General features: G+C 50.6%; 1 protein-coding gene across 1 annotated transcript in view; it reads left to right on the top strand.

Annotated features, from left to right (window-relative positions):
• The window catches only part of LOC123771022 (uncharacterized), a 570,661-nt gene that overhangs the window by 307,485 nt on the left and 241,806 nt on the right, over nucleotides 1-21,370 (top strand). The window contains exons 6-8 of the mRNA XM_069324755.1: nucleotides 7,154-7,246; nucleotides 16,429-16,533; nucleotides 18,678-18,815. Coding sequence (XP_069180856.1) covers nucleotides 7,154-7,246; nucleotides 16,429-16,533; nucleotides 18,678-18,815 — 336 coding nt within the window. The remainder of the gene's footprint in view (nucleotides 1-7,153; nucleotides 7,247-16,428; nucleotides 16,534-18,677; nucleotides 18,816-21,370) is intronic.

The raw sequence follows: 21,370 nt of genomic DNA, 5'->3' as shown, positions 1-21,370 counted from the left end.
CACAGCACCACAGGTACACAGCACCACAGACACACAGCACCACAGGTACACAGCACCACAGGTACACAGCACCACAGGTACACAACACCACAGGTACACAGCACCACAGGTACACAGCACCACAGGTACACAGCACCACAGGTACACAGCACCACAGGTACACAGCACCACAGGTACACAGCACCACAGGTACACAGCATCACAGGTTCACAACACCACAGGTACACAGCACCACAGGTACACAGCACCACAGGTACACAACACCTCATGTACAGAGGTACACAGCACCACAGGTACACAGCACCACAGGTACACAGCACCACAGGTACACAGCACTTCAGGTACACAGCACCACAGGTACACAGCACCACAGGTACACAACACCACAGGTACACAGCACCACAGGTACACAGCATCACAGGTACACAACACCACAGGTACACAGCAACACAGGTACACAGCACCACAGGTACACAGCACCACAGGTACACAACACCACAGGTACACAGCACCACAGATACACAGCACCACAGGTACACAGCACCACAGGTACACAGCACCACAGGTACACAGCACCACAGACACACAGCACCACAGGTACTCAGCACCACAGGTACACAGCACCACAGGTACACAGCACCACAGGTACACAACACCACAGGTACACAGCACCACAGATACACAGTACCACAGGTACACAGTACCACAGGCACACAGCACCACAGGTACACAGCACCACAGGTACACAGCACCACAGGTACACATCACCACAGGTACACAGCACCACAGGCACATAGCACCACAGGTACACAGCACCACAGGTACACAGCACCACAGGTACACAGCACCACAGGTACACAACACCACAGGTACACAGCACCACAGATACACAGCACCACAGGTACACAGCACCACAGACACACAGCACCACAGGTACACAGCACCACAGGTACACAGCACCACAGGTACACAACACCACAGGTACACAGCACCACAGGTACACAGCACCACAGGTACACAGCACCACAGGTACACAGCACCACAGGTACACAGCACCACAGGTACACAGCACCACAGGTACACAGCATCACAGGTTCACAACACCACAGGTACACAGCACCACAGGTACACAGCACCACAGGTACACAACACCTCATGTACAGAGGTACACAGCACCACAGGTACACAGCACCACAGGTACACAGCACCACAGGTACACAGCACTTCAGGTACACAGCACCACAGGTACACAGCACCACAGGTACACAACACCACAGGTACACAGCACCACAGGTACACAGCATCACAGGTACACAGCATCACAGGTACACAACACCACAGGTACACAGCAACACAGGTACACAGCACCACAGGTACACAGCACCACAGGTACACAACACCACAGGTACACAGCACCACAGATACACAGCACCACAGGTACACAGCACCACAGGTACACAGCACCACAGGTACACAGCACCACAGACACACAGCACCACAGGTACTCAGCACCACAGGTACACAGCACCACAGGTACACAACACCACAGGTACACAGCACCATAGGTACACAGCCCCACAGGTACACAACACCACAGGTTCACAGCACCACAGGTACACAGCACCACAGGTACACAGCACCACAGGTACACAACACCATAGGTACACAACACCACAGGTACACAGCACCACAGACACACAGCACCACAGGTAGACAACACCACAGGTACAGACGTACACAGCACCACAGGTACACAGCACCACAGGTACACAGCACCTCAGGTACAGAGGTACACAGCACCACAGGTATACAGCACCACAGGTACACAGTACCACAGGTACACAGCACCACAGGTACACAGCACCACTGGTACACAGCACCACAGGTACACAGCACCACAGGTACACAGAACCACAGGTACACAACACCACAGGTACACAGCACCACAGGTACACAGCACCACAGGTACACAGCACCACAGGTACACAGTACCACAGGTACACAGCACCACAGGTACACAGCACCACAGATGCACTGCACCACAGGTACACAGCACCATAGGTACACAGAACCACAGGTACACAACACCACAGGTACACAGCACCACAGGTACACAGCACCACAGGTACACAGTACCACAGGTACACAGTACCACAGGTACACAGCACCACAGATACACAGCCCCACAGGTACACAGCACCACAGGTACACAGCACCACAGGTACACAGAACGACAGGTACACAGCACCTCAGGTACAGAGGTACACAGCACCACAGGTACACAGCACCACAGGTACACAACACCACAGGTACACAGCACCACAGACACACAGCACCACAGGTACAGAGGTACACAGCACCACAGACACACAGCACCTCAGGTACTGAGGTACACAGCACCACAGGTACACAGCACCACAGGTACACAGCACCACAGGTACACAGCACCACAGGTACACAGCACCACAGGTACACAACACCACAGGTACACAGCACCACAGACACACAGCACCTCAGGTACAGAGGTACACAGCACCACAGGTACACAGCACGACAGACACACAGCACCTCAGGTACAGAGGTACACAGCACCACAGGTACACAGCATATGCTAAAATTATGAGAAGGATTAAAACAGAAGAGGACTGTTTGAGGCTTCAAGAAGACCTAGACAAGCTGAAGGAATGGTCGAACAAATGGTTGTTAGAGTTTAACCCAACCAAATTTAATGTAATGAAGATTGGTGTAGGCAGCAGGAGGCCAGATACAAGGTATCATCTGGGAGAGGAAATTCTTCAGGAGTCAGAGAAGGAAAAAGACTTGGGGGTTGATATCACGCCAGACCTTTCTCCTGCAGCACATATCAAGCGGATAACATCAGCGGCATATGCCAGGCTGGCCAACATACGAACGGCATTCAGAAACTTGTGTAAAGAATCATTCAGAACTTTGTATACCACATATGTCAGGCCAATCCTGGAGTATGCAGCCCCAGCATGGAGTCCATATCTAGTCAAGGATAAGACTAAACTGGAAAAGGTTCAAAGGTTTGCCACCAGACTAGTACCCGAGCTGAGAGGTATGAGCTACGAGGAGAGACTACGGGAATTAAACCTCACTTCGCTGGAAGACAGAAGAGTTAGGGGGGACATGATCACCACATTCAAGATTCTGAAGGGGATTGATAGGGTAGATAAAGACAGTCTATTTAACACAAGGGGAACACGCACAAGGGGACACAGGTGGAAACTGAGTGCCCAAATGAGCCACAGAGATATTAGAAAGAACTTTTTTAGAGTCAGAGTGGTTGACAAATGGAATGCATTAGGGGGTGATGTGGTGGAGGCTGACTCCATACACAGTTTCAAGTGTAGATATGACAGAGCCCGATAGGCTCAGGAATCTGTACACCTGTTGATTGACGGTTGAGAGGCGGGACCAAAGAGCCAGAGCTCAACCCCCGCAAACACAACTAGGTGAGTACAACTAGGTGAGTACAGCACCACAGGTACGCAGCACCACAGGTACAGAGGTACACAGCACCACAGGTACACAGCACCACAGGTACACAGTACCACAGGTACACAGCACCACAGGTACACAGCACCACAGGTACACAGCACCACAGGCACACAGCACCACAGGTACACAGCACCACAGACACACAGCACCGCAGGTACACAGCACCACAGGTACACAGCACCACAGGTACACAGCACCACAGATACACAGCACCACAGGTACACATCACCACAGGTACACAGCACCTCAGGTACAGAGGTACACAGCACCGCAGGTATACAGCACCGCAGGTACACAGCACCACAGGTACACAGCACCACAGGTACACAGCACCACAGGTACACAGCACCACAGGTACACAGCACCTCAGGTACAGAGGTACACAACACCTCAGGTACAGAGGTACACAGCACCGCAGGTACACAGCACCGCAGGTACACAGCACCACAGGTACACAGCACCACAGGTACACAGCACCACAGGTACACAGCAGCACAGGTACACAGCACCACAGGTACACAGCACCACAGGTACACAGCAGCACAGGTACACAGCACCACAGGTACACAGCAGCACAGGTACACAGCACCACAGGTACACAGCACCACAGGTACACAGCACCACAGGTACACAGCACCACAGGTACACAGCACCACAGGTACACAGCACCACAGGTACACAGCACCACAGGTACACAGCACCACAGGTACACAGCACCACAGGTACACAGCACCTCAGGTACAGAGGTACACAGCACCTCAGGTACAGAGGTACACAGCACCGCAGGTACACAGCACCGCAGGTACACAGCACCACAGGTACACAGCACCACAGGTACACAGCACCACAGGTACACAGCAGCACAGGTACACAGCACCGCAGGTACACAGCAGCACAGGTACACAGCAGCACAGGTACACAGCACCACAGGTACACAGCTCCACAGGTACACAGCACCACAGGTATACAGCAGCACAGGTACACAGCACCACAGGTACACAGCACCACAGGTACACAGCACCACAGGTACACAGCACCACAGGTACACAGCACCACAGGTACACAGCACCACAGGTACACAGCACCACAGGTACACAGCAGCACAGGTACACAGCACCGCAGGTACACAGCACCACAGGTACACAGCACCACAGGTACACAGCACCACAGGTACACAGCACCACAGGTACACAGCACCACAGGTACACAGCACCACAGGTACACAGCACCACAGGTACACAGCACCACAGGTACACAGCACCACAGGTACACAGCACCACAGGTACACAGCACCACAGGTACACAGCACCACAGGTACACAGCACCACAGGTACGTATGCATGACAACACACAAATGACAGCAAAACAGAAAATCAACAACATCCACGTGACCAGGGTTGCCATGGCGACAATGTTTACGTGAGGAACGCACCTGTTGTACCAGCAGACATGCACCAACCACCGCATTGATCAAACCTTCGCTTCTTCCACCAATTATTCTAGCAATGTTTGCATTATTCCGCCTTAAGAAAACTGGAGGGTACAGATTAATTAAATAATTAATTATTAAATAGATTAATAAATATTTAATTATTAATTAATTTCTGTTTGAAAGCTTAAATAGGCCAAATATAGTGTTGACACTCAGCGTGGTAAATATACTCCCATTCTTGCACTCACCTCATCGTTTTCCCTCACGTATTCTACATCATATTCTCATCTTTGTGTGTTTACTCTCGCGTGTTTACTTTCACATGTAGGTCTCCCTCTCTCATCTTAATGAGACAGGGAAAGTGTAATAGAGAGAGAAAGTTTAAAAAAAAGAGAGAGCGTGAGAGACATAACGAGATTACACAATGAGGGGGGGGAGAGAGAGAGAGAGAGAGAGAGAGAGAGAGAGAGAGAGAGAGAGAGAGAGAGAGAGAGAGAGAGAGAGAGAGAGAGAGAGAGAGAGAGAGAGAGAGAGAGAGAGAGAGAGAGAGGGAGAGAGAGAGAGAGAGAGAGAGAGAGAGAGAGAGAGAGAGAGAGGGAGAGAGAGAGAGAGAGAGAGAGAGAGAGAGAGAGAGGGAGAGAGAGAGAGAGAGAGAGAGAGAGAGAGAGAGAGAGAGAGAGAGAGAGAGAGAGAGAGAGAGAGAGAGAGAGAGAGAGAGAGAGAGAGAGAGAGAGAGAGAGAGAGAGAGAGAGAGAGAGAGAGATAAGGACACAATCCCGCATCTAAACTTGCATCTGAAAGGGTTGGATTCAAGATGTGGTGGTGCCTGGTGGCAGGGATAGTCTTGTGAGGGCACAATTCCGCCTCAAGACCAGGAGGATGGAACAGTTACAACCAGCAATCAGGAGAAGCTGATCTACTGGCAGACCACTTTGTTGCCAAGATGCAGGTCCCTGATCCTGAAGGTCAGCCTCCACATCTTGCCCCAAGCACTGTGTCAAGGATGACTGAAGTGGTTATGCAGCAGGCTGAAGTTCTCCATCTCCTTAACACGCTAGACACAAGCAAAGCTGTGGGGCCAGATAAGGTCAGTCCAAGACTACTACACAGCTGCACTGACCTGTTGGCTCCACCTCTCACGTGCCTCTTCCAACTGTGCCTGGCTCGAGGAATGTGGCACTCCTTATGGAAGAAGACAGACGGTGTTCCTGTACACAAAAAGAAGAGTCGCTCAGTAGTTGGTAACTACAGACCTGTGTCACTGCTTTCCATTACTGGCAAGATTCTGGAATCATTAATCGCTCAGTAAATGATATAATTTTTGTATCATCGGCTAATATGTGATCGACAATATGGTTTTAGAAAATGCCGATATGCTGCTGATCTCTTGCTAAATCTCTGCACTAAGTGACATCAGTCACTGGATGAGTCCAAGATCAGCTGTGTTGTTGCTCGAGACACAGCAGGAGCCTTTGATCGGGTCTGGCACTCTGGATTAGTAGTGAAGCTTCAAGCCCTAGGTATCTCAGGCTCCATCTTAGTGTTATTAAAAGAGTATCTTGAAGAGCGGACTCTAAGGGTTGTCCTCAATGGAGCAGAATCCTAAAGCCACTCAGTTGGTGGCAGCGTTCCACAGGGTAGTGTGCTTGGCCCTCTGCTGTGGAATGTTTATTTCAACGATCTACTTCATGTCATTCCTGAAGCTCAAGCCAATGCTGATGACTGCACTCTAATGTTTACATACAGACAGGAAGAAATACCAACTGCTGCAAGACTCATCAATCACCAAATATCAGCAATTTCTCCCCCAGGTAGGAGATGGCAGGTCACATTTACGGCTGAGAAGAGAAGCAATGATGATAACTAGACTGCTCATGCCGTATCGGACAGGCTTGCAAATGGGTGACAAAACCCCGGAGTTCACAGAAGAAATTGACATTTTGGGAATGAAGTTCGACTCTGCCGGTAATGTCCCATTTTCTGTTTTGCAGGAAACGTCCCATTTTCTGTGTTGCAGGAAATGTCCCATTTTCTGTATTGCAGGAAACGTCCCATTTTCTGTGTTGCAGGTAATGTCCCATTTTCTGTGTCGCAGGAAACGTCCCATTTTCTGTGTTGCAGGTAATGTCCCATTTTCTGTGTTGCAGGCAACGTCCCATTTTCTGTGTAGCAGGTAATGTCCCATTTTCTGTGTTGCAGGTAATGAAGTTGTTGACAAGAGGCAACAAGGAGAGGACGTGTGAGCCCACCGCTGCCAACAAGACCTCCTCTCGTAGCCACGCCCTTCTTCAGGTGAGTTTACCAGCCTCGTCCTCGTGGGTTTACTGCACTAGCTTCCCTTCTAGTTAGTTTACCTCAAGAGCTCCCCTTCTCAAATTTAGTTTACAACATTAGCTATCCAGTTGGATCCTGTTAACAGTAATATAACGCCTAAGAGCTGTAGACCAGACCTGCATGTTTTAGAAGTAAACTTCCCAGTCCTGTGCGTTGTAAACCAGAGGAGACTCGTGAAGTAGTAACTGGACCCACATCCCAGTCCTGTGTGTTGTTGGATTAGACTGTTGGCCGTCAGAGGGATGTTGTTATTGTTAAAGATTTAGCTATTCAGGACGGAGTGTCCATGTAGCACGGGCTATGGTGAGCCCGTAACGTCAGAGGGAGCGGCTGTCCTATACTCCGCCCCCACACTTGTGTTCCCTACGGGTCTCAGCAACTGTGCTCTGCTTGGTGCGGGGGTACAGGCTTGGTGCGGGGGTACAGGCTTGGTGCGGGGGGTACAGGCTTGGTGCGGGGGTACAGGCTTGGTGCGGGGGTACAGGCTTTGTGCGGGGGGTACAGGCTTGGTGCGGGGGTACAGGGTTGGTGCGGAGGTACAGGCTTGGTGCGGGGGTACAGGCTTGGTGCGGGGGTACAGGCTTGGTGCGGGGGTACAGGCTTGGTGCAGGGGTACAGGCTTGGTGCGGGGGTACAGGCTTGGAGCAGGGGTACAGGCTTGGTGCGGGGGGTACAGGCTTGGTGCGGGGGTACAGGCTTGGTGCAGGGGTACAGGCTTGGTGCGGGGGTACAGGCTTGGTGCGAGGGTACAGCCTTGGTGCGGGGGATACAGGCTTTGTGCGGGGGTGCAGGCTTGGTGCGGGGGTACAGGGATGGTGCGGGGGTACATGGTTGGAGCGGGGGTACAGGCTTGGTGCGGGACTACAGGCTTGGTGCAGAAATACAGGCTTGGTGCAGAGGTACAGGCTTGGTGCGAGAGTACAGGCTTGGTCCGGGGGTACAGGGTTGGTGCGGGGATACATGGTTGGTGCGGGGGTACAGGCTTGGTGCGGGACTACAGGCTTGGTGCGGAAATACAGGCTTGGTGCAGGGGTACAGGCTTGGTGCGGGGGTACAGGCTTGGTGCGGGGGTACAGGCTTGGTGCGGAGGTACAGGCTTGGTGCGTGAGTACAGGCTTGGTGCGGAGGTACAAGGTTGGTGCGGGGGTACAGGCTTGGTGCGGGGATACAGGCTTGGTGCGGGGGTACAGGGTTGGTGCGGGGGTACAGGCTTGGTGCGGAGGTACAGGCTTGGTGCGGGGGTACAGGCTTGGTGCGGGGATACAGGCTTGGTGCGGGGGTACAGGGTTGGTGCGGGGGTACAGGGTTGGTGCGGGGGTACAGGCTTGGTGCGGGGGTACAGGGTTGGTGCGGGGGTACAGGCTTGGTGCGGGGGTACAGGCTTGGTGCGGAGGTACAGGCTTGGTGCGGGGGTACAGGCTTGGTGCGGGGATACAGGCTTGGTACAGGGGTACAGGGTTGGTGCGGGGGTACAGGGTTGGTGCGGGGGTACAGGCTTGGTGCCCCAGACACTACCATGGTAGTGTCATTTAAGGGAGCCGGTCGGCCGAGCGGACAGCATGCGGGACTTGTGATCCTGTGGTCCTGGGTTCGATCCCAGGCGCCGGCGAGAAATAATGGGCAGAGTTTCTTTCACCCTATGCCCCTGTTACCTAGCAGTAAAATAGGTACCTGGGTGTTAGTCAGCTGTCACGGGCTGCTTCCTGGGGGTGGAGGCCTGGTCGAGGACCGGGCCGCGGGGACACTAAAAGCCCCGAAATCATCTCAAGATAACCTCAAGATGGTCCACCTGCCCCAGACATTACCATGGTCCTCCTACCCCAGACACTACCATGGTCCACCTGCCCCAGACACTACCATGGTCCACCTGCCCCAGACACTACCATGGTCCACCTGCCCCAGACACTACCATGGTCCACCTGCCCCAGACACTACCATGGTCCACCTGCCCCAGACACTACCATGGTCCACCTGCCCCAGACACTACCATGGTCCACCTGCCCCAGACACTACCATGGTCCACCTGCCCCAGACACTACCATGGTCCACCTGCCCCAGACACTACCATGGTTCACCTGCCCCAGACACTACCATGGTCCACCTGCCCCAGACACTACCATGGTCCACCTGCCCCAGACACTACCATGGTCCACCTGCCCCAGACACTACCATGGTCCACCTGGCCCAGACACTATTATGGTCCACCTGCCCCAGACACTACCATGGTCCACCTGCCCCAGACACCTGCCCCAGACACTACCATGGTCCACCTGCCCCAGACACTACCATGGTCCACCGGCCCCAGACACTACCATGGTCCACCTGCCCCAGACACTACCATGGTCCACCTGCCCCAGACACTACCATGGACCACCTGCCCCAGACACCTGCCCCAGACACTACCATGGTCCACCTGCCCCAGACACCTGCCCCAGACACCTGCCCCAGACACCTGCACCAGACACTACCATGGACCACCTGCCCCAGACACCTGCCCCAGACACTACCATGGACCACCTGCCCCAGACACTACCATGGTCCACCTGGCCCAGACACTACCATGGTCCACCTGCCACAGACACTACCATGGTCCTCCTGCCCCAGACACTACCCTGGTCCACCTGCCCCAGACACTACCATGGTCCTCCTGCCCCAGACACTACCATGGTCCACCTGCCCCAGACACTACCATGGTCCTCCTGCCCCAGACACTACCATGGTCCACCTGCCCCAGACACTACCATGGTCCACCTGCCCCAGACACTACCATGGTCCACCTGCCCCAGACACTACCATGGTCCACCTGCCCCAGACACTACCATGGTCCTCCTGCCCCAGACACCTGCCCCAGACACTACCATGGTCCACCTGCCCCAGACACTACCATGGACCACCTGCCCCAGACACTACCATGGTCCACCTGGCCCAGACACTACCATGGTCCACCTGCCCCAGACACTACCATGGTCCTCCTGCCCCAGACACCTGCCCGAGACACTACCATGGTCCACCTGCCCCAGACACTACCATGGTCCACCTGCCCCAGACACTACCATGGCCCACCTGGCCCAGACACTACCATGGTTCACCTGCCCCAGACACTACCATGGTCCACCTGCCCCAGACACTACCATGGTCCACCTGCCCCAGACACTACCATGGTCCTCAGCCCCAGACACTACCATGGTCCACCTGCCCCAGACACTACCATGGTCCACCTGCCCCAGACACTACCATGGTCCACCTGCCCCAGACACTACCATGGTCCACCTGCCCCAGACACTACCATGGTCCACCTGCCCCAGACACTACCATGGTCCACCTGCCCCAGACACTACCATGGTCCACCTACCCCAGACACTACCATGGTCCTCCTGCCCCAGACACTACCATGGTCCTCCTGCCCCAGACACTACCATGGTCCACCTGCCCCAGACACTACCATGGTCCACCTGCCCCAGACACTACCATGGTCCACCTGCCCCAGACACTACCATGGTCCACCTGCCCCAGAAACTACCATGGTCCTCCTGCCCCAGACACTACCATGGTCCACCTGGCCCAGACACTACCATGGTCCACCTGCCCCAGACACTACCATGGTCCACCTGCCCCAGACACTACCATGGTCCACCTGGCCAAGACACTACCATGGTCCACCTGCCCCAGACACCTGCCCCAGACACTACCATGGTCCACCTGCCCGAGACACTACCATGGTCCACCTGCCCCAGACACTACCATGGTCCACCTGCCCCAGACACTACCATGGTCCACCTGCCCCAGACACTACCATGGTCCACCTGCCCCAGACACTACTATGGTCCACCTGCCCCAGACACTACCATGGTCCACCTGCCCGAGACACTACCATGATCCACCTGCCCCAGACACTACCATGGTCCTCCTGCCCCAGACACCTGCCCGAGACACTACCATGGTCCACCTGCCCCAGACACTACCATGGTCCACCTGCCCCAGACACTACCATGGCCCACCTGGCCCAGACACTACCATAGTTCACCTGCCCCAGACACTACCATGGTCCACCTGCCCCAGACACTACCATGGTCCACCTGCCCCAGACACTACCATGGTCCTCCTGCCCCAGACACTACCATGGTCCACCTGCCCCAGACACTACCATGGTCCTCCTGCCCCAGACACTACCATGGTCCACCTGCCCCAGACACTACCATGGTCCTCCTGCCCCAGACACTACCATGGTCCACCTGCCCCAGACACTACCATGGTCCTCCTGCCCCAGACACTACCATGGTCCTCCTGCCCCAGACACTACCATGGTCCACCTGCCCCAGACACTACCATGGTCCTCCTGCCCCAGACACTACCATGGTCCTCCTGCCCCAGACACTACCATGGTCCACCTGCCCCAGACACTACCATGGTCCACCTGCCCCAGACACTACCATGGTCCTCCTGCCCCAGACACTACCATGGTCCACCTGCCCCAGACACTACCATGGTCCTCCTGCCCCAGACACTACCATGGTCCTCCTGCCCCAGACACTACCATGGTCCACCTGCCCCAGACACTACCATGGTCCTCCTGCCCCAGACACTACCATGGTCCACCTGCCCCAGGCACTACCATGGTCCACCTGCCCCAGACACTACCATGGTCCACCTGCCCCAGACACTACCATGGTCCACCTGCCCCAGACACTACCATGGTCCACCTGCCCCAGACACTACCATAGTCCTCCTGCCCCAGACACTACCATGGTCCACCTGCCCCAGACACTACCATGGTCCACCTGCCCCAGACACTACCATAGTCCACCTGCCCCAGACACTACCATGGTCCACCTGCCCCAGACACTACCATGGTCCACCTGCCCCAGACACTACCATGGTCCACCTGCCCCAGATACTACCATGGTCCACCTGCCCCAGACACTACCATGGTCCACCTGCCCCAGACACTACCATGGTCCACCTGCCCCAGACACTACCATTGACAGCCTCAACCATTGACAGCCTCAACCATTGACAGCCTCAACCATTGACAGCCTCAACCATTGACAGCCTCAACCATTGACAGCCTCAGCCATTGACAGCCTCAGCCATTGACAGCCTCAACCATTGACAGCCTCAACCGTTGACAGCCTCAACCATTGACAGCCTCAGCCATTGACAGCCACAACCATTGACAGCCTCAACCATTGACAGCCTCAACCATTGACAGCCTCAACCATTGACAGCCTCAACCATTGACAGCCTCAACCATTGACAGCCTCGGCCATTGACAGCCTCAACCATTGACAGCCTCAACCATTGACAGCCTCAACCATTGACAGCCTCAACTATTGACAGCCTCAGACATTGACAGCCTCAACCATTGACAGCCTCAACCGTTGACAGCCTCAACCATTGACAGCTTCAGCCATTGACAGCCTCAACCATTGACAGCCTCAACCATTGACAGCCTCAACCATTGACAGCCTCAACCATTGACAGCCTCAACCGTTGACAGCCTCAACCGTTGACAGCCTCAACCATTGACAGCCTCAGCCATTGACAGCCTCAACCATTGACAGCCTCAACCATTGACAGCCTCAACCATTGACAGCCTCAACCATTGACAGCCTCAACCATTGACAGCCTCAACCATTGACAGCCTCAACCGTTGACAGCCTCAACCGTTGACAGCCTCAACCATTGACAGCCTCAATTATTGACAGCCTCAACCATTGACAGGTCTCAGAGTTGAGAATTCACAATGTGTTGACATGTGCAGTTGTGTGCACAAGTAGAGTTTTATGACAGCGTGCACGTTTGTGCACAGGCTTGGGTATGTGGCAGCCCAACCGTGTAGGGTATTGGTTGTCATGGCTGGTGTCAACATGGCACCATGATGGCTGTCATGGCTTGTGTCAACATGGCACCATGATGGTTGTCATGGTTTGTGTCAACATGGCACCATGATGGCTGTCATGGCTTGTGTCAACATGGCACCATGATGGCTGTCATGGCTTGTGTCAACATGGCACCATGAGGGCTGTCATGGGTTGTGTCAACATGGCACCATGATGGCTGTCATGGCTTGTGTCAACATGGCACCATGATGGCTGTCATGGGTTGTGTCAACATGGCACCATGATGGCTGTCATGGGTTGTGTCAACATGGCACCATGATGGCTGTGATGGTGTCATTGCAAGCTTCCAGCAGCACTGGCAGCTAAGCATGTGGGCTGGTGTGGAAGGTCCAGCACTGGAGGAGAGGAGCCCAGTGGCACAAGAGGCCACTCACTGAGTGTGAAGCTACTGTCTGGCCTCACCCCGCCTCCTAGCGGGTGAGGTCAGCTCCTACAGCCGCCCCATGTGGGTGAGGTCAGCTCCTACAGCCGCCCCATGTGGGTGAGGTCAGCTCCTACAGCCACCCCATGTGGGTGAGGTCAGCTCCTACAGCCGCCCCATGTGGGTGAGGTCAGCTCCTACAGCCGCCTTATGCGGGTGAGTAAGGTAACTTACCCTGCTGGAGTCACCAACACCACTGTACAGATTCTGGAATCTTCCAGAACAATTGCTATATGTGCATAATAGCTGCCCTGCGATTGGTCGGCTCCGAAAGTTGCATTTGATTGGGTTAAGCCCGTCTTTCTCTCCAGACAAAGGCCAAGGGTGTACCAGGTCGTGTGGCTGGCCGAGGGTCTGGCATTGTGTGAACAATCACCCAGGGGAACACCTCTCTGATCGTGGGTCGTCAAGTCCTCTTGGGACTTGAGTGTGGAGCTGTGACATCGCGAACCCTTTTTTGTTTTGCAGGGACATTCCTGCACGGGCCCTAAGCCTCTGGCTGGCCCAATAAGTGTTGCTTGCTTCTGTTTTACTTGGGCGGAGTGTGAGTATTTATGACTCGTATGGTCGCTTCAGTAAAATTATGCCCCATTTGTTTAACCAATTTCTTCTTCTGTGTTGAATCTAAGTTAAAATCTTCATGGGTTTGTAACTGTGCACTGTGTTAGATAATGCTCCAGTGGTCTGTCGGACATTTCTCCACAGTGCTGACATTTCCTCTCGTCCTTTGTACCCTGTAAGCCTATTTCCCATGCACATGGGTATCCAAGCCTGATACGATGTAAGTGTACTTCTGTTGTTCCACTGCTCCCTTTCATCAAAATAAGTGGTCCGTATTTCGTTGAATTCTTGTACCAACCCGCAGATCCTGATATTGAAACTGCTGTGTTGTGGTCACTGTACATCATCTGCATTGCTCTATTTCTAATTACTTTCTTAATCTGTGATAGACTCTGTGTATATAAATGTCTACATTTCTTCGCTTAGTTGCAAGTTTTGCAGCTTCGTCTGCAATGTCATTTCCTATTATTCCCACATGACTTGGCAGCGAGAGTTTCAGTTCGATCACTGTGCTTGGCTGAAGAAGAGAGGCAAATTCTTTATTCCTTAGTTACGAATAATGGAACAGTCTCTTAATAAACGACCACGTGGAACTGTCTGTTAACGTAACGACCACGTGGAACTCTGTTAATGTAATGACCCTATGGAACTGTCTGTTAATGTAACGACCATGTGGAACTCTATTAATGTAATGACCCTATGGAACTGTCTGTTAATGTAACGACCATATGGAACTGTCTGTTAATGTAACGACCCTATGGAACTGTCTGTTAATGTAACGACCATATGGAACTGTCTGTTAATTTAACGACCCTATGGAACTGTCCGTTAATGTAACGACCCTATGGAACTGTCTGTTAATGTAACGACCATATGGAACTGTCTGTTAACGTAACGACCATATGGAACTGTCTGTTAATGTAACAACCTTGGGGAAGTGTCTGTAAACGTAACGACCCTATGGAACTGTCTGTTAACGTAACGACCCTATGGAACTGTCTGTTAACGTAACGACCCTATGGAACTGTCTGTTAACGTAACGACCCTATGGAACTGTCTGTTAACGTAACAACCTTGGGGAACTGTCTGTTAACGTAACGACCCTATGGAACTGTCTGTTAATGTAACGACCATATGGAACTGTCTGTTAACGTAACGACCCTATGGAACTGTCTGTTAATGTAACGACCATATGGAACTGTCTGTTAATGTAACGACCCTATGGAACTGTCTGTTAACGTAACAACCTTAGGGAACTGTCTGTTAACGTAATGACCCTATGGAACTGTCTGTTAACGTAACGACCCTATGGAACTGTCTGTTAACGTAACGACCATATGGAACTGTCTGTTAACGTAACAACCACGGGGAACTGTCTGTTAACGTAACAACCCTATGGAACTGTCTGTTAACGTAACAACCACGGGGAACTGTCTGTTAACGTAACAACCCTATGGAACTGTCTGTTAACGTAACAACCACGGGGAACTGTCTGTTAACGTAACAACCACGGGGAACTGTCTGTTAACGTAACAACCCTATGGAACTGTCTGTTAACGTAACAACCACGGGGAACTGTCTGTTAACGTAACAACCTTGGGGAACTCTGTTAACGAACCGTGTATTAGAGTTAATTTATTTTAATAAATGTGTGTTAAGTTATACACACTCCCGCAGTCCGTGACGGTGGGAGTGTGTAACGTCTGGTGTAAACTGTTGCAGGTGAACGTCAGTAACGTCTGGTGTAAACTGTTGTGGTGAACGTCAGTAACGTCTGGTGTAAACTGTTGTGGTGAACGTCAGTAACGTCTGGTGTAAACTGTTGTGGTGAACGTCAGTAACGTCTGGTGTAAACTGTTGTGGTGAACGTCAGTAACGTCTGGTGTAAACTGTTGCAGGTGAACGTCAGTAACGTCAGCTGTAAACTGTTGCAGGTGAACGTCAGTAACGTCTGGTGTAAACTGTTGCAGGTGAACGTCAGTAACGTCTGGTGTAAACTGTTGCAGGTGAACGTCAGTAACGTCTGGTGTAAACTGTTGCAGGTGAACGTCAGTAACGTCTGGTGTAAACTGTTGCAGGTGAACGTCAGTAACGTCAGGTGTAAACTGTTGCAGGTGAACGTCAGTAACGTCAGGTGTAAACTGTTGCAGGTGAACGTCAGTAACGTCAGGTGTAAACTGTTGCAGGTGAACGTCAGTAACGTCAGGTGTAAACTGTTGCAGGTGAACGTCAGTAACGTCAGGTGTAAACTGTTGCAGGTGAACGTGCGAAGATCGGACCTGAAGGGCGCCGGGGAGGAGGTCAAGTCTGGACGACTCTTCATGGTGGACCTGGCCGGCTCTGAGCGGGCCAAGCAGACCCAGGTGGGTAGTGGTGACCATGGTGAGTAGTGGTGACCATGGTGAGTAGTGGTGACCATGGTGGGTTGTGGTGACCATGGTGGGTTGTGGTGACCATGGTGGGTTGTGGTGACCATGGTGGGTTGTGGTGACCATGGTGGGTTGTGGTCCCCATGGTGGGTTGTGGTGACCATGGTGGGTTGTGGTCACCATGGTGGGTTGTGGTGACCATGGTGGGTTGTGGTCACCATGGTGGGCTGTGGTCCCCATGGTGGGTTGTGGTCCCCATGGTGGGTTGTGGTGACCATGGTGAGTAGTGGTGACCATGGTGGGTTGTGGTGACCGTGGTGGGTTGTGGTGACCATGGTGGGTTGTGGTCCCCATGGTGGGTTGTGGTCCCCATGGTGGGTTGTGGTGACCATGGTGAGTAGTGGTGACCATGGTGGGTTGTGGTGACCGTGGTGGGTTGTGGTGACCATGGTGGGTTGTGGTCCCCATGGTGGGTTGTGGTCCCCATGGTGGGTTGTGGTGACCATGGTGGGTTGTGGTGACCATGGTGGGTTGTGGTGACCATTGTGGGTTGTGGTGACCATGGTGGGTTGTGGTGACCATGGTGGGTTGTGGTGACCATGGTGGGTTGTGGTGACCATGGTGGGTTGTGGTGACCATGGTGGGTTGTGGTCCCCATGGTGGGTTATGGTGACCATGGTGGGTTGTGGTGACCATGGTGGGTTGTGGTGACCATGGTGGGTTGTGGTGACCATGGTGAGTAGTTGTGACCATGGTGGGTTGTGGTGACCATGGTGGGTTGTGGTGACCATGGTGGGTTGTGGTCCCCATGGTGGGTTGTGGTGACCATGGTGGGTTATGGTGAACATGGTGAGTAGTGGTGACCATGGTGGGTTGTGGTGACCATGGTGGGTTGTGGTCCCCATGGTGGGTTGTGGTGACCATGGTGGGTTGTGGTCCCCATGGTGGGTTGTGGTGACCATGGTGGGTTGTGGTGACCATGGTGGGTTGTGGTCCCCATGGTGGGTTGTGGTGACCATGGTGGGTTGTGGTGACCATGGTGAGTAGTGGTGACCATGGTGAGTAGTGGTGACCATGGTGAGTAGTGGTGACCATGGTGGGTTGTAGTGACCATGGTGGGTTGTGGTGACCATGGTGAGTAGTGGTGACCATGGTGAGTAGTGGTGACCATGGTGGGTTGTGGTGATCATGGTGGGTTGTGGTGACCATGGTGAGTAGTGGTGACCATGGTGAGAAGTGGTGACCATGGTGGGTTGTGGTGACTATGGTGGGTTGTGGTGACCATGGTGGGTTGTGGTCACCATGGTGGGTTGTGGTCACTATGACGAGCTATTGCGACAATACTTTATTATGGTGACCATCCCACATAATGGTTACTATGACAGGTTATCATACTATGTTATGGTGATCATGCAGAGTTACTGTGACCATATACTATGGTGACCATGAGTTACTGCGACCAACTAATATTATGGTGACCGTGACTAATTATTGTGACCAAATAATGTTATGGTCTCTGTGGTGAGTTATTTTGCCAATACGATGTTATGGTGACCATGAAGAATTAGTGACCATTATTTGTTATGAAGACAATTACGAGCTATTTTGTTTTAAATATTATTAACCATAATAATATTTTACCCCTAACACGTTTGGTATCCATGACGATCGAGGTATTGTGACCATATCATGTTGTTGTGATCATGATGAGTTATGGTGACCATACCACATTAGAGGGACCAGGACGCGCCTTTGTCACAGTACTATGTTAAAGTGTCCATACTGTGTTATGGTCACCATACCATGATATGGTGACCAATGGCGAGTTATTGTGGGCATACCACACGTTGCAGTCACAAGTATGGTGACAGTATCTTCTTATGGTCACTGAACTATCATTATTTTGGTGTACACGACAAGTTATAGTGACGAACTACATTATCATCATTAATGTTACAATGATCAACCCGCACCATGGTCACTATATACCATCATAGTAAATGAACCTCTATTTTTTCATGGTTACTATATCCTATCAACGAATCACTGTACAGTCACTATACTATTATGGTGATGTAACACTCACCATGATATTTATATTGTGTTACGAATGCCTTAACTCAGTGTGTATTTGACAGAATAAAGGGAAGCGGCTGCAGGAGGGAGCCCATATCAACCGTTCCCTTCTTGCTCTGGGCAACTGCATCAACGCCCTAGCTGAAGGTCGCGCAAAATACGTCAACTTCCGCGACTCTAAACTCACACGACTCTTGAAGGTAAACTATTATGAAAATAATTACAATATGTAAACACACCATGTGTCGTGTTTAGTTATATATAGTAACCTCGGTATTACCTTGAGTTTACCAATGTTTACTGTCTTAATGTTAGTTTCTGTCACTCGTTTTCTAACTCGCAAATCACTACAGATTCTAAACTAATCTGTTAATTATGATAATCCACCAAAATGACAAAGGTGATTATGGCTGTGTTAGAAAGTCAAACAACAATCATCATTGTTTTGTGATCCATGATTCGTTGTTAGTGTTTTGAGTATGTCCATGTATATAATGACAAAGTATAACGCTTCATATATATATATATATATATATATATATATATATATATATATATATATATATATATATATATATATATAAATATATATATATATATATATATATATATATATATATATATATATATATATATATATATATATATATATATATATATATATATATATATGAGTGAGGTGGGAAGGATGATGTGGCATTAGAGGATATTAATAGGGTATTAAAAGTATCAACACAAGACAGAACACGAAACAATGGATATTGAATAGAAGTGTTTGTAGAAAGCCTATTGGTCCATATTTCTTGATGCTTCTATATTGGAGCGGAGTCTTGAGGTGGGTAGAATATAGTTGTGCAATAATTGGCTGTTGATTGCTGGTTGTTGATTGCTGATTACCAGCAATCAACAGCCAATTATTGCACAACTATATTCTACCCACCTCAAGACTCCGCTCCAATATAGAAGCATCAAGAAATATGGACCAATAGGCTTTCTACAAACACTTCTATTCAATATCCATTGTTTCGTGTTCTGTCTTGTGTTGATACTTTTAATACCCTATTAATATCCTCTAATGCCACATCATCCTTCCCACCTCACTCAAATGTAATGCCACATCACCCTTCCCACCTCACTCAAATATATATATATATATATATATATATATATATATATATATATATATATATATATATATATATATATATATATATATATATATTATTAAATATGACCGAAAAAGTAAGATTAATAATTCTAACACGAATTTTCTCGATCTTTCTTACGTTTCTTTTCACTGTTGATGGTAATTCAAAGATCAATTCTCCAAAATTTTGTGGTCTTTAACTTGTACTAAAGAGGCACCCTTCTTGAGCCCGGATGGGCACATGTATAAGCAAGTAGATGGGGTCGCCATGGGTTCTCCCCTAGGTGTCCTGTTTGCAAACTTCTACATGGGTACCATCGAGCAAAAAGTCTTAGTCGACATGAACTTGAAACCAGCCATATACTGCAGGTATGTTGACGATATTTTTACACAGGTACCTGATGTCAGACATCTGCAAGAGCTGAAAGAGGCATTTGAGCAGAATTCAGTGTTGCGTTTCACTTACGAGATGGAGAAGGATGGGAAGCTGCCCTTTCTAGATGTAACAGTCATGGAAAGGAGCGGAGTTTTCAACACTGCAGTCTACACTAAGGAAACAAACATAGGAATGTGCCTGAATGCCAACAGTGACTGCCCGGACAGGTACAAGAGGAGTGTTGTTAACTCTTATGTCGACCGTGCTCTCAGCCACAGCTCAGAATGGAAGCAAGTCGACGAAGAACTCTGTAGGGTAAGGCAGGTCCTAGTCAACAACGGCTTCTCCAATGGTTTCGTGGAAGACATCATAAGAAGGAAAGTGAAACGCCATGCAACCTCTGAAGAGACAACTAACACAACATCTATACCCCCTATTTGACTATTTTACAGGAACGTCTTTTCCACAGCCCATAAAACGGAGGAAAGGGTCCTGAAAGATATTGTCAGTAGAAACGTTATCCCTACAGACAAAAATCAGAAGATACAACTGACAATTTACTATAAAACTAAAAAAACGGCCAGCCTACTCATGAGAAACTCTCCAGACACAAAGCAGAACGTTTTAAAAGAGACCAACGTCGTCTATGCCTTCAAATGCCCTCTTGGGGATTGTAAGCCTCAAAAAACTCTGTATATAGGCAAGACAACAACATCTCTTTCCAGGCGTTTAACGATGCATAAGCAACAGGGCTCCATTAAGGAACATATAGCCTCTTCCCACAACCAAACCATCACCAGAGAAATCTTAGCAAACAACACAGAAATCATCGATAGATACAGCGATAGCATGCGGCTCGACGTCTGCGAGGTACTACACATCAAGAAGTCAACACCAGGAATCAACAGCCAATTAATGCACAACTATATTCTACCCACTTCAAGACTCCGCTCCAATATAGAAGCATCAAGAAATATGGGCCAATAAAAATAGGCCTTCTGCAGTTACCTACTTTTAATACCTGTTTGTATTTCATTGTTTCGTGTTCTGTCTTGTGTTAAAAGTTTATTTTCACGTCATCCAAAACTATTGTAACATGTCACTTCACCCAAATGTAGGTATAAAAACTCGAAAGATGTTTAAGCTCTATTCAGTTAAAGTTGTATGTGTGTGTGTAAACTAAAGTCTTTGAAAATGTAATAAGTTTTACGAAACGCGCTCAAGTGTCGCGT

Source organism: Procambarus clarkii, chromosome 14, assembly GCF_040958095.1.
Source record: "Procambarus clarkii isolate CNS0578487 chromosome 14, FALCON_Pclarkii_2.0, whole genome shotgun sequence".
In the NCBI taxonomy this organism is placed as follows: domain Eukaryota; kingdom Metazoa; phylum Arthropoda; class Malacostraca; order Decapoda; family Cambaridae; genus Procambarus; species Procambarus clarkii.
This window is presented reverse-complemented; position numbering and strand designations above follow the sequence as displayed.